General features: G+C 33.5%; 1 protein-coding gene across 6 annotated transcripts in view; it reads left to right on the forward strand.

Annotated features, from left to right (window-relative positions):
- The window catches only part of LOC140757600 (uncharacterized), a 256,841-nt gene that overhangs the window by 177,460 nt on the left and 64,478 nt on the right, over positions 1–14,903 (forward strand). For 4 of the 6 annotated variants that reach the window (XM_073093421.1, XM_073093424.1, XM_073093425.1 and 1 more), the window contains exon 3: positions 11,710–11,751. The exons of the other annotated variants lie outside the window; for them this stretch is intronic. In XM_073093421.1, the coding sequence (XP_072949522.1) occupies positions 11,710–11,751 (42 nt within the window). The remainder of the gene's footprint in view (positions 1–11,709; positions 11,752–14,903) is intronic. 6 annotated transcript variants of the gene reach the window in all.

A 14,903-nucleotide genomic window follows, 5' to 3' on the forward strand; every position in this document is an offset into this window, starting at 1 on the left:
GCCTCGTAACTCCTTTCAGCATTTTTCGCTTATTCTTATAGTTTCGGATTTGGCCCTGAAGGCCCGTTTTAAAAATTCACCCTGTATATATAAAATAGCAAGGTGACTGACTGATTGACTGACTAAATGATTTTTTCATTTTTCAGAAATCAACGTACAGCCAAAACCGCTTAATTTAGAGTTCTGAAATTTTGCACATGGGTTCGCTATATAGCGTAAATAAGTACTAAGAAAGGCCTTTTGGAAATTCTACCCCTAAGAGGGTAAAACAGGGGATGACAGTTTTTTTCAAATCCTTTAATTTTGAAGCAACTACTGTAAAATTTAGTATTTGGCTTTCTGGATAGGAATAAAGACACACCTATTTATCCCTTTCCGAAAAATCAACCCCATAGAGGGCAAAATAAGGGTTAAAAGTTAATTTGAACAACCGTCAATTTTGACGCAAACACTATGAAATTTTGTATCTGGCTTGTTGGATAAAAATAATGAAATTCTACCCCTAACGATATAAAATAATTACTAGAACTTTGAATTACTGAAGTTATATATTCTATAAATCGTAAATGGTGGATGATTTTCCGAAATAGTTACACGTTTTAAAAAAAAGTTAACCAAAACTATGGAGTGGGGTATCAAAATAAAGGAAATTAAAAGGTGATGACACACATATTATATGATATATACATGTGTATAACACATCGAGGTGACTGTCTGACTAAATGCGTAATTTGCTGCGCCAGACACCAACGTAAAGGGAAACCGCGGATCTTTAGCGTGCTGGAATTTTACACATAGGTTCTTTATATAGCGTAAATGAGCCCTACGAAGATAAAATAGGATAATATTGTTTGAACATCTTTTGTTTTTGAAGCAGATACCTATTATAAAACTTTTTTTTGGCTTTCTTGCTAAAAAATGATGAAACGCCTATTTCACTGTTTTTGAAAATTCTACTTCAGCCTTTATAGTGCAGTCGGGTTATGTTAGATCCGAGGGAATAAAATGCAGTGCACCTAAAGTCCGCTTATAAAGATACATACAAGATACGTGCAAAAAACATAACCCTTCCTTGGCAGTCAAGTAAAAATAAAAATATGGAATCAACAGGATGCCATTAATTCCCTTGAATAAAGTGAGTTTATTGGAAAACAGTCTTTTCGATGGATTTTTTTTCCGTATCTTTTTTGGCTATGTTAAGCAATCTTATTTTAGTGTATCTTTCGACAATAGACTTTATTATAATAATTCTATGACTATTGTCGCGGCAGTTGGATGAAAAGACATCATAAAATATATTAAATAATAATTTACTTAATAATTTAATTTCACTCATTTACTATTTACTCATTGCCTATGTTTAATTATTATACAAAACAAATATTTTTATATAACAAAAAAAAGAAAAAAAAAATTAAATTAAAGAAAAAAATATAAAACAATAGCGTCTCCATTCAAGTTAGAACAGAGTCACCATGTAACCCGAACAAATCAAGTGGGCTTGCAATAGTAAGAATTGTACGTTTAGTAACAGACTTTACAATTTAAATGGTTTATACATTCTGTTGATTTTTGTTGATAATTTTTAAAACTTAAAAATAAATTATTTACGAACGAAATAGCAGTATTTATAATTGAGTGATAGCAATTACCTACTTATAATAATAATACTTACCGAAAATACGATATTCCATCATTTGTTAGCGTACTAGACGTGTGATTTTTGCAGTTTTGAACGAGCACTGAGGCATGTTTATTCTCCGAACGTTCAAACACTACTAACCTAAAAGCGCACCCAAATGTCTATTTGGGTGCTCTTTTCGTCGCGTCATTTTTTGTCGCTGATTGTGTATCTAGTTCTTATTAGTGATCGAAGGTTAGGACTATTAAACTAAAATAAAAAAAAAAAAAAAACAACACAACAACAACGATAATAATATATTTGCCCATAATAAGTGCGATACTATCATTGGCCAGTATTAAACTATTGATATGGTGATCAGAGAATAAGGAGACAGTGGAAAAGTTTCATTATCACTTTCCGAATGAATTATTCATCGACCTGAACCGAGCGAGAGCTTTTTGTGGAGCTTTCGAGCCAGCCTTGGCACAGAGTAAATATGTACAGAGCTCACGATGCTTAATGCGCTTTGTTGCTGTGTAGTGTTTGCCTCTGTTTTATGTCGGTAACGGCGTGTTGTGCAATACAGTTTTGTTATAGGTTGGAATTTCAGTTGAATCTTTAGGTCCACTAAGTCAAATAACTATTTATTAATCTGTGACTAAGTGGTGGTAGGATACTTTGACGTTCGTATGTGTCTTCACCCTTACTTTTTGAAGGTTACAACCAACTCAAATTTTGGGTTACTTTCTTTTCCTTCGGCTTATTTCTATGTAATGATCTGGACCAATCTTTCCTTATACAGCTCTGGTCTTGTAGCATACAAAGGCGGCAGTCACTTACCAACAGATAAACTGTGTACTCATTTGCTACTAGATTTTCATGAGAAAATCTCCTAACATCATCTTAAATTTCATCTTTAGGACATCATTAACTTATTGTTCTGGGTCTGCCTTTGTGTACAAACTTGTTTTTGTGTGTGGCAATAATTTTATATAGGACATCAGTCAGTCAGCGGCTTTGAGCTTAGAAAAATTGCAAAAAAAAAAAATTGTTATAAGAATTATTCCACGCAAAATACGTGAATCTGTCGTTATATTTATACAATTTAGTCGTCCTTTGTAGTTGTAATACTCCGCATACGTGGACCGAGCCAGCTGACCGGAAGTGCGGTCGTTGCTCGGAAATTGGCATGAACCGATACCTGTATGTATGCGAATGTCAGGTTCGCATGCCTGTTCATCGACTGTATTAGTATTTGCAAAAAAGCAGTCAGGAGAACTTATTATTTTTTCTGTTCGTCATTTCTATTACTTTTGGAATGTTTGTCTGTTTCTTTGTCTGTAAGTTTAAAATCGCATTAAAGCAAAACTACATGGAATATAATGGATTAATAAATAAAACATGGTTCGTATCTTGATTTAACATTTAAGTCTTTCTGTCGTTGGGATCGATATGGTCTATCAAAAGTTATTAAAATCTTAAACCTGAAGTAATTTTTCTAACATTGCACGACGTATATACGGAGCGGAGAATTTGAGTTTACTGGTTTGATCCATAGGGTTGATGGCGTTGCATAATTAACGTTAAATTCGGAATCAATGCGAACGAAATCGCAGACACAGCTCGTATGTAATATATCGGTTACATTAACATACAATGTGCGAGTGCATTGCGCTATCGGTAACTGGTTTAATCCAATTACGGCAATCTATTGCCGACTTCGATACAATCAGTACGACGCGAATAGATTTATGTCAATGTAAGGTTTACATTCATTCCTTTAAGTATTTTAAAGGAAGAAAGTTCAGTCAGTAGACCTACGAACGACCAGGCAGGTGGTTTTTAGGATCGTATCGGAGGCAGAGCCCTCTGTGGTTCGACACTGGCGGCACCACTACCATGCCTAATAACAGCAGTGTTAAGCGCTGCTGTAATCTGGTTTGGAAGGGTGTGATAAGTGAGACATACTCGTACTTAGCCGAGGCATTCCAACTAAGTAGGGTGTAGCAAATCTGTTGCAAGCCTTAGGTGGAGTTTAAGCATATCAGGGGTTGATTACAGATGCCCACAGTAGCCACTTATCATCCGTTGGAATACATTTACATTTGTTGTTTTACCAATTATAATCACGATAATTTTATCGTTCTAACTTCATTGACTTGAGCTATTTAAAACAGACTTATCATATTTACATGTTAACATCGAGTGATGAAGTCATCTCAAAAAATTCAAAGAAGTCCACCAAGAGACCTTCATATTTCCACTCGTTAATTGACCCTAAGAGAAGGTCGTCGAAATCTCGATTTTGGAAACTTTATAAAAATTCATGCGACACATATTTGCGATGGCGGCTTTCCAACTCCCATTTGAGGATGTCGATGTGCGGATTAAGACGTACTGGTTGCCAAAGAATGCGATTGATTTCATCGGGACTATCAGATTATCAAACCACATCGGATGTAGGAATGTCTTTTTGATACGATATAAGTACAAGATGGAATCTACCTAATATTAAGTAGCTTCTGGAATTCTGTCTGGAAAATGTGAAGTATTATAGAATTATCTTAGTGTTTAGCGGGTTTCGAAGGTGGGAGAGCTTATTGTTAAAGCTATTTCTGCCTACTGTGTTCAGTGCCGCTGTGTTTGAAGGGTGTGATAAGGGATACTTATCTGGGGTGTTCCAACTTACTCCTCAGGGGTACAACACATCTGTGGCTGACTTCATGTAGGACTCTTAAGTTTGCTGGTTAACTGCAGATGTCCATGGGCGGCAGTATCTATGTACAGATCAAGTGGAATGCATGCTACTACTTCAATCTAAAGAAATAGAAACTCGGTGTCAGTAATTCCAACTTTTGGATCTCAGATCCACTTCTAATTTAAAACCCATCTCTGTTAGAAAAAGAAATTTCTCTGTTAAAGATTGACAACCATAGCCACAAGCTAAGGCCTAATTTAATGTGGTAAAGGTGCAATATTATTGGGCAATATTCTTAAGAAAAGCTGTTAGGACCAACGTTAACCCACTTAAACATTGGTTAGAATTCTATTAACCTCATTTTCAAACGACCATTCGCGGTTTTTACCAATCGCGCTGGAGTATAAAATGTCGATTTGGATACGTTTCAGGAGAATGGTATTAGCACATAAAATTCGCAAGTGTAAGGCCTAACATCAGATTTTCTCCAGACTTGGCACGTAGTTCTATTTCTAATGCTAAATCTGGTCTAAATGGGCTTTGCATGTTAATAAAGATTGGGAGAAGTAGGAAATATATTTCGATATACGATAACGTTGAGTATAAAATCTAATTTTAGATTTCAGAAATAGGAATCGGAAATTTTAGTTTGTGTGGTCAGTGTCGTAACAATGGATATCGTTACTTGAAAGGTGGTAGAGGCATTTGAAAGATGGTAAAGTCAGTATGGTACGACCGGGACGGTTCTACTATTACACCCACTTCTATTCTTAGTTTTCTTCATAGATAACTATAGATATTTCACCGCCTTGTAATTGAAGGAAGCCATTAAATGGCTTAAACGACTGACAATTCTGTCAGCCATTTAATGGCTGTCGCGGTGTAATTTACGCAGAACAATGCCGACATGCGCAGCTAAGTGGTGCAAAAACACGAAATCGAAGCAAAAGTGCGGATAAATATCGTTTCATTCGTAAATGAACTAAAAACTATATTTTTAAAATATTTTTCAAACACGAAAGTAGATGACAGTGGCAATTTCAATTGTCAAAACTGATTACATTTTCTTGTTAGGAGTGAGTAATTCTTACTAATCTATGGTTTTCTCACAGTGTTTGAACAAGTGATCTAATACGAATATAATTTTGAAAAATCAGTGATACCTGAGATTCGCATCCCAGACGCTCCAATTAAAAGACCAGACCCAAATCACTGCCTTTTCTTTCATGTTTAATAATCCATTATTTTCGGATGAAAATAATATAAAAGTAAGATACCTTTAGCAGTAATTTGGTATACCACAGTCAAAGAGTAAATCCTTTATCTGCTCACAAAGACATTAGGGAATCGTCGAAGCGCACAAGCTAAGCGAACGGAAACTAATGCTACTGAATCTTCTTCGTACTGGTATCGATTTTAGAATTAGATTCGGATTATGTTGCAAGTTTCTCCAATTCAGCAAAAGAGGCACTTGGGTATGATTTGGTATGTGAACGTGTTGTACTAATTAGTCTGGGTGAAATAGTCTTCGCTGCAGAAGTACTGGAATATTTATCCTAAACATCAGAAGTGTTGTGTGTTTCGAAGATTTGTAAGGCGCATTCATGTTATAGAGTATACGTTATAACCTAGGTAAAGCAATTTAGTTGATCATGTTCAGTTCCGTTTGCATTTGGAGTTAGACTATTAGATGAGACCTACAGGGTCAGGTTTCTGGAAGCTATTGATTTCCCTATCTCTTGAGTTTTATGGTTATATATAGGCCTCTCATGGTTGGTCCTATATCTTCTGATTTCAACACTACAAGACTATAAAGCAAATATAATAAGTATGTCAAAAAGCTTAACCACGAATTTATATTCATAAAAATTAAATATAGCAAAGTATAAGTTTAGTAAAAATAGAAAATACTTTTTACTATAACATTGCCCTTCTACTACGTACGAGTAAAAGGTCTCGAGGGCTGTAACATGTAAATAAAATGATGTAGAATGTCGTAAAATTATAACCGAAATTTAGGGAATGGTTTTGTATGAAATATTTACTAGGCTTACTGTTTATATGAAGGAACATTCATTTTCGTGGAACAAAGTACTTTTAAAATTTGAATAGAAAACATTGTTCTTGTCTAAAAATATGTTTTTGTTAATTTTAGTAAGCATATGTAACTTTTATTAATTATGATTTTACTATTACTGTTTCAATAAACTATTGTAATAACTAACTAAGATATTTTGTGATTAATTAATATTTTAATCTTAGATAAAAATATTTTATATAATTGGAGGCACGACAGTGTCTCCGCCAAGTTCGAGAACCTTAACTTTGTTTTATTATACTTCATTATTAATGAATAAACAACCTACAATAAGTTCTTACTAACTAATTAATCTAGATGTTATGATATAGAGTTTCCATTGAATAACAGGTAAAGTATGGTACTTATAAAATTAGAACGGTACGATTATGATTCTTCTTTGACAAACAAAAAAATCCTTTATAATAAAGCAAATATAGGATAAGTCAAAATATTTCTATTATTTTATGAAAATTAATATTATAACGCATCTTTCTGTAACTATATAAGCAATACTATAAATCATTTTTACACATCACTATTATTAGTATTTTTACACGTGTGTTTTCTTTGTGCGTTTTTACAGGTGTACAACGCCAAGGATGTATTAATATAACGAACAACAACAAATCGAACTTTAACGCCACATTTGCACTCTAACATCAGCCGTTAAGTGTTATATGTGACGCAAATATTGTATTTGTTGTAAATAATCGGTGTTGCTGATTGTCTTGGCAAATGCTTTGAATGTGCCAACTGCTTTTATGTAAGTGATTGTACTGAGTTCTCGAACTACTTCGCTTTTAACGTAAGTGCATCTGTATAGGCGATTTTCACTTAACAAAATATATAGTTTTTGTGTTTTATAATCAGGTTCTCTAGAATTTTGTTCAAAGTATTGCCCGATTTATATAAATTGATTAGCGTACAAACTAGTTACTCGTACAACCCCCTTTTTGAAGTGTCGAATATTTAATCAGTAATACTTCATCGTAATAGTTAAGCTTTCAATTCTTGTTAGTATTTTGTATTATAGTCTATTTTGCTTATTAGTCTGCTTAGAATATTCTAATCTACTATGTTCTGTAGAACTCTACTTATTCTTTTATAAATCTACCCGACTTCTTTCTCACAAGAGTAGATTTCTTTAACCACTTATATTTATATTTGTACTTGTCTTCAAATGAAGTTAAGTTATTTAGATTGATTACGTCAATTAGATATTTTACGTTAAGTGTAAATCGCCTTACATGTTCATGGCATAATTGTCCAATTCGAAAAAAAAACCAATTTAAAGGTTAAAATTTAAAAATAACAACAAGAACAAGTAGCTATGAGAACGATGGTACATGAAATATACCCTGTAATACTTCTATGAAAGCAGTTCGATGACTCTTTACAGATATAACAAAAAGAAAAAATACAATTTAAAAAAGAAAACAGAAATGTGAAAATAAAACTGAAATTGCTGAATTGGAACCACTTAGCTAAAACGCTTGTAAAGAGTCACTTGTGTTGGTTGCAACTCTGTCTAGCTTTCTCTGGCGGGAACTGGAGAGTAACTCACTGTTTTCAAAACTATTTACTTACACAATGAATAAATGCTTGCATAATTGGATTATTTGTTCTCTGTTTTTGGAGTTGCATTTGATACAATCATAACTTGTTCGTTGTTTTAATGTTTGTTTTCTTTGTTAGTGATATCAAATGCGGCTCCAACTAAATGTGCATAAACAATTATTCACAGATCGTAGGAAATGTAGACAGTGCACGGAATTTGACAGTGAAGCCAAGTTAAGCAAAATTTCCTATTTGTTATTATTTTTTTGGATCTTGACTCCATTTTATTTCTTTTTAATTATCTCAGTTGGCTGTACTTTCGAATTTCTTGCGTTCTGTTTATCAATTTTCCTATAATCTGTGCATTTATTACTGTTCTATGTGTACCAGACCAATAAGGTTAGATATGCTGCACGAATATCTCTTCCTTCCTGACTGCTATGGCACGTTTCTGCACAATGGTTTCCGTTTAGAGTAATATGGTCACTATAGATTCTTTTAAATTTTGATAAATGTTTAGGATTATTGTTAAAATTCGATGTAGCATTTCTATCATAGATCTTTTTATTCTAGGAAAGAAAACGTATCATGAAGTTTAGATTCATTTAGTTCGAATGAATTTTGAATCCTACATAATTTAGTTCTTCTAAGAATAATCTTATTTTAGAGTATAAAACATTGTTAAGTAGATACTCATTTACTTCAAATGTCCCTTGAAGTATTTTACAAACGATTAATAAATTTTACCGTGTCCCATTAAACATTTTTGGCTTTAACATTTTAATTAAACGCTCAAACCTGTTTGGAAACGTTCGCATCGAAACAGAATTAAATTTCGCGCTGTCATTTCCATATTGCAAAGTCTCTAATGAAATTTTCTCACCGTCGACGCCACAAACGTTCAATATTCGCCGTTCAAAATTATTAGACTATTACCATTATGTATATTATGAGTATATTAGGCGGATATTAAAGGTATGATGAGCATATTAGGCAATTGTCGTACACAAAATATTTTTTTGTGTAATAAAGTAATCACATTTTTTTAATGTTTGGTGGCCCTTTGCCTGTAGGATTGGAGTCTCTCTGGAGTCTCGACCATAAATGAGTTGCTACTAATAATTAGAATTTAATTCAGTTTCAAGAAAATTTCCTCCCTACTATTTTCAAAATAAAACATAGCAGCTCTTTACACTGCTGCTATAAGGCAGAAAGGTATACGTAGATGTGATATGGTTTAAACGGTTTTTCATATAGTCAGAAATGAATAAGAAAATCTGAGATACTCCTAGTCTTAGAGCAGAAGTCCCTTTTGATAACGCTGTAAGAAGTATCCACTCTCTTCAATCTATAATAGAACAAAGGGCATAAGAGAGAAGTAACAATACTCATGAAATGACGATTTTGAAAATATTTGCCACAGTTTTCCAATGTTTCTTTCTTCTTTTTCTCAATTTCTTTCTCTCAATTTCTTAAGTTAAGCTGAAGTTTGACCTCTACTTTATGAGTCAGTTCTATTCTCGATTGGGAGGGGCCTAGTACTTTGAAAATGGATATAATTCCATTCATTTCAACGTTCGTAGATATCGCAACCATATTTGGAACTGACTTAACTATTATATAATATTTAGGAGTGCTAATAAATACAAGATCTTCTAAGGTGATGATTTTTTTTCTGGTCTAACCACCGCCACATTTAATTCTATCTTATAGCAGCAGTGTGTTAGTGACTTAACTTAGTTGAGTGAGTAGACTTGAGTGGTAGCAACGCATTGTCATAATCCATAGATAGATATATTTTTGGTAAAACTACTTAGAAAATACTTCACAAAACTATTAATAATAAAATACTCCAAAGTAACGTAAATATTTGCAACTTGTACCTTAGTAGTAACGGTTATAATAAACCAGTAGGTAACGTACTATAACAAGTTAATTATCTAATTGCTTAAACGGTGCATCGTAACCTGCATACCTGAAAAAAAAGAAAAGTTTCCAAAGGTATGTGAAGTCTACCAATTCGCACTTAGCCAGCGCGGTAGACTATGATCTTAATCCTTCTCATTCTGAGAGGAGGCCCGTGCCCAGCAGTGGGACAGTAATGGGGTCATGACGTAACGTACTATTAAGTATACTTCATTGCACTGCCCTAGAGCCGGTTGCATAATATGTTACTGAGAACCTATCTCCGTCAATCAGAATTGCAAATTAGCCTAATGTGCTGTCTACGCTATTGTGTCCGGTGAAGTTATGTGCACAAAGCGAGAGGACCTTGATTACACGTTTCGATAAATACTATTGAATATAGTAGGACTACATGGAGTTTGACTTAGTTATCACCGCTGTACCTATTTGTGTGCTAGCAATTTTCTTTTGTGTTACTTTCAAGGCGGTAAAAAGGTCTTCCAAAATGTATGAAGTGTCGTACAAGTATCTTAGACTTTAGAGGAAACCCGTACCTAGTGGACAATAATGGGTTGACGACGAAAAAGTTTTTTTTTTTTTAATACTGTAACTTAATCTTCAAAAGTAGTAGCTTATCTAAAGGACTTATCTTAATTTCAAATATTAATAGGCAGCAGTTTATATGTGATTTAAATAGCAAATAATGTGTGCAATTTTACGTAAATAAGGTAGTATACTTAAAAAGTAAATAGTGTACTTCAGTGCACTCGTTCTTGTGAAATAGTTATGTTTCTAATTTCAAAATTCCAGAAATATTATGCATTACAACATTATGCATTACAAGTTTTTGCAACTCTATGTTACCTAAATTGCCATTTTTATAGAAATGAATTACTTCATAATTCAAAAGCGAACCTTCTTATTTTATTTGACCAAGTTTTTTGGCAAATATCTCCTCGATAACCAACAAACCAATCCAAAAGATATGGTTTATGGTTATAGCCTTTTTCAATGGCATTCAGTTTCTTTATAGTTTGGGTACAATTTGCAATTTTTCACAATTTTCAGATTACTCACATAAGTTCCTATATTACCTTCCAAGATCTTTGCGTTCGCGGATCAAAAATGTAAATTTTGACCTCATTTCACATATAAAATTTATGTTAGAACACGAACGAATGATGTGGAGCTATCAAATATTCCTAGCACAATTTTTCCTTACGTAAAATCGATGGAACCCATTCCTGATTTTAAATTTTATATGATAGCTCAAGTGCTAAAATAGCTTTCAGAAACTGCTTCCTCATTTGAAGACTTTAACTTGGGCGTTAAATTTTATGGAGATCTCAAGAGCTGTAAACTGAAAGGTTTAGTGTATGACCTTATTCAACCGTTCGGCAGATTTTTGCAGATAAAATTTTATCTTCAGATTTAGCTCTAAGGCCATTCTCGTATAGTTTGAAACGTAGCGTAAAAAGTAATATCAAACTTAAAACATTGAAAAATATAGAATATACGTTTTGTTGAATAAATAATAACTTTTGCTGTGGATTTCGTAAATAAATAAAAACATTATGAACACTAGGTCTCTAGATAACCATTGTAAAAATATTTCATAGAAAATAACGTAATAAAATGGGACAATAAATAAGGTTTCTAACTATTAAAGTCGTATTCCTGTAATTTCGAAATTATCACAGACATAGAAAGGGTACCTTATTACCCTTGTGAAATACGATACAATGTGACCATATTACTTCTAAATCCTAAACAGCATGTCAATCTTCTTGGTCGTTACAATGCTGTGTGTGCTTGGTGTATAGGAACGAATGTTTCTTCTTGCAGGCCCGGAGCGCTAGCACCAGTAGCTTTAGGAGTGTAAGTCAGGTAATGAAGTCAGTATGACGCTTTATCACGCCTGATTCATCGATAGTTTGATTTCGTTGGTTGTTTTGGTCGGCAATGATTTTTGTGTCTTTAAAATCGGATTCAAGAATAATATTCATAAAAAATATTAAAAGTTTGAACATCTATAACTTATCTTTCTTTGTGACTAACGAGACGGATTAACAGTATGCGATTTTTTAATTTCTTTATTAAAACCGCATATCGTGAGTATCCGTTACATAGTAAAAATGTCCCAATTCTTCGATAATTTTATTCTAAAATCGTATAGAGACGGACTAAATAAGGTTGAGGAAAGTACATAAATTCATGACCAAAAATCGTTGCCAAATTTTGTCACGAGTCATTTGCGTTTTAACGTAGTTTGTTTTAGCGTAGATGCATCATAATCACCGCTGTAGATGCAAGAAACTAAGGTAAGGAACAAGTCAACAGGACATACCACTAAAATAACCAGGAAGTGCTAAAACCAGGAAATGCTAATTGATGACACTTTTCAATGACACATGAATGAGCTAGTTTAAGAAGTAGATTTTTATGGAGCTGAAAAAAAATGATAAGTGTTTTTTACTACTTTTTTCAATACGCTAGCCATGTGCGGATTGGTAGACTTCATATAATTTTGGGAACTTCGGCAGCAGCAATGCCCAATGTAGGAAAAACAGAAGCGGTTGCATGAAGTAAATGATTCTGAGTGAGAGGTCATTTACTTGTCGCGAACATCAAATTTTACAAATCCAACTTTTTTGCATATTTTGAGGAAAATTCTTCATTTTCGTCAACTCATTTCAGGCTTATTCTTTTACGGCGGTTTAGTTATTTCTTCTAACGGAAGAAAATTTGACTTACATTGGACCCTGATCCTCAGCTCCCTTAAATGGATTACCTTTTTCCTTTATAGAATCAATGTTTTTCGGCGCGTTGCAACATACTCGTATGTGTGATTATTATTGTATGAGGTTGTCCTATTTTTGAAGTTGATAACGGATACATATTCTAAAGTCAGCACGTAATATTTGTTGTTGTTTTATTTTTTATTTATTTTTTTCTTTTGTTTTATGTTATTTTTATTTATTTTTTGTCTCTCGACATTATAGTATTTCATTTGTGTTGCAATTATCCGAATAAATGTTTCTTTCTTTCTTTCTTTCTTTCTTTCTTAATATCAGGTCCCTTTGCAAAACTTGTCTACTAAACTAATAATTTGCGGCGTATAAAAAGACTACCTAGGTAGAAAGCGACTGTTGTCTCTAGCTATTGTAACTTCTAAGTATTGTAAGTCTCAGCATTGAGTTCGACCTACATGTAACTGTTTCTATTGACCAACAAGCGAACAATAGAGATTGGACGGGTTTATGCAAATAGACTGCAGCTTTGCTAGCAGAGAAATATTTATTTTGTTACAAGCTAAGTTTTTTCTTTAACTTTTGATTACTACACATAGGTAGGAGAATATACGTGGTTCAGTTGTGGAAGCGCCACCAGGTTTGTAGGTGGTAGAATCCTTTGTGCTTCGACACCGGCGGTACCACCGCCACACCTATTTCTGCCTAATAACAGCAATGTTAGGCGCTGCTGTGTTCCGTTTTGAAGGGTGTGGTAAGGGAGACAGACTATTCCGAGGCGTTCCAGCTTAGTCCTCAGGGGTAGCGGCGCGTCTGTGGCCGACCTAGGTAGGAATATCTAATTCTACCTGGCGTTGATTACAGATGTCCATGGGCGGCAGCAACCACTTACCTTCAGGTGGACTGCATGCTCGTCTGCTACTCCTATATTATAAAAAAATACATCTGTGGCGGACCAGAGGGAAAAGTAAGTAATATTTGCAGTTGATTACAGATGTTCATAAGAAAGAGTGATTATTTTTCACCACGTAGACTGCATGTACATTTATTATTTCAATTTCATAAAAAAAAACTTTAAAATTCAGAGTACTCTAATATCGCTACGAATTTATTTTTACGCTGCAAATTCTTAGTTTCGTCGAATGACAGTCTGTCTTCATAAACTGTAACTTATAAGAACACATTCATATTTTAAGAAAGCTAGATTTAATATTTATCGCCCGATTAATGCTGAACATGAAACTCACATTTAGTGAAACAAACGGTTATATCAGATTACATTCAAATAGGCAGGATTCGGAAAGCCGGGGGCAAGTTTATGTAAATACTGTCCTGTGACCCAGTGACCTATATTTGAACCCAATCTCCCTCGACCCGAAGTGTGAAATTCCATCTTCGAGTGTCGTATAGATTGGCGACTTTCGTTCATTTTGTTTTTGTTCTTTATTTTAGATTTTTATTTCGTTTATTAATTTTTGATAATAGTTTAAGTTTTTTTAAAGAAAAGCCTTAGCTTTGTTGTTCGTTTATAATTATATATTTTAATATATTTAATTCTGATCTGATCTTATAATTATGATTTTTATTGTTTGATGAATACTGGAAATTATTTTTACTTGTATTATTAATCATTTAAGTAATTATATCATGTACGATAACAGAATAACTTCTCGGTGATACTAGTTAGTCATTAATAGTCATTAATAGCTCCATTAATTTTTTAGGTGAGTAACAATATCAATAAAGATTGAATACAAATTCAACACAAAACCAACCTATATTTTCATCAAATCTTCTATTATGCATTTTATAAATTACTTATGGCGTTCGTTAATTCGTTAATTCACATTTTCTTTTTATACTTATAAACATTTATAAGTATAAAAAGAAAATGTGAATTATCCTGTGAATGTTCGAAAGATCTTCTAAATCTTCTCAATTGGTTGTGAAACCTACAAATTCATATGCATCATGGTAGACTGTGCCTTCATATTCAGATATAAGATCTTTGCCTGGGAAGAATATTTTCATCTTTAATTATGTTGTCCGAATTTGTAACTAATAAGTTACTAAGAGTAGTTTTATCGGGATGAAATCGCATCAAAATCGCAAGTGTGTCGCACCGATTCCCTGACTATTCCAAATGAAGCCCCCTCATTAACTATTCTCCCCGGTGTCGTCGTTTCCTTATCGTTCCACATTTTAGGGTATTTATATCTTCGGAATACGTCATCAGTTATTTTTGCTTTTATTACGGTATTTTTTTAAGAGAGGTACAATATAAGGATT

The sequence above is a fragment of the Epargyreus clarus genome, unplaced genomic scaffold (genome assembly GCF_041222505.1).
Source record: "Epargyreus clarus isolate Ecla_fem2 unplaced genomic scaffold, WU_Ecla_fem_2.2 ptg000004l, whole genome shotgun sequence".
In the NCBI taxonomy this organism is placed as follows: Eukaryota; Metazoa; Arthropoda; class Insecta; order Lepidoptera; family Hesperiidae; genus Epargyreus; species Epargyreus clarus.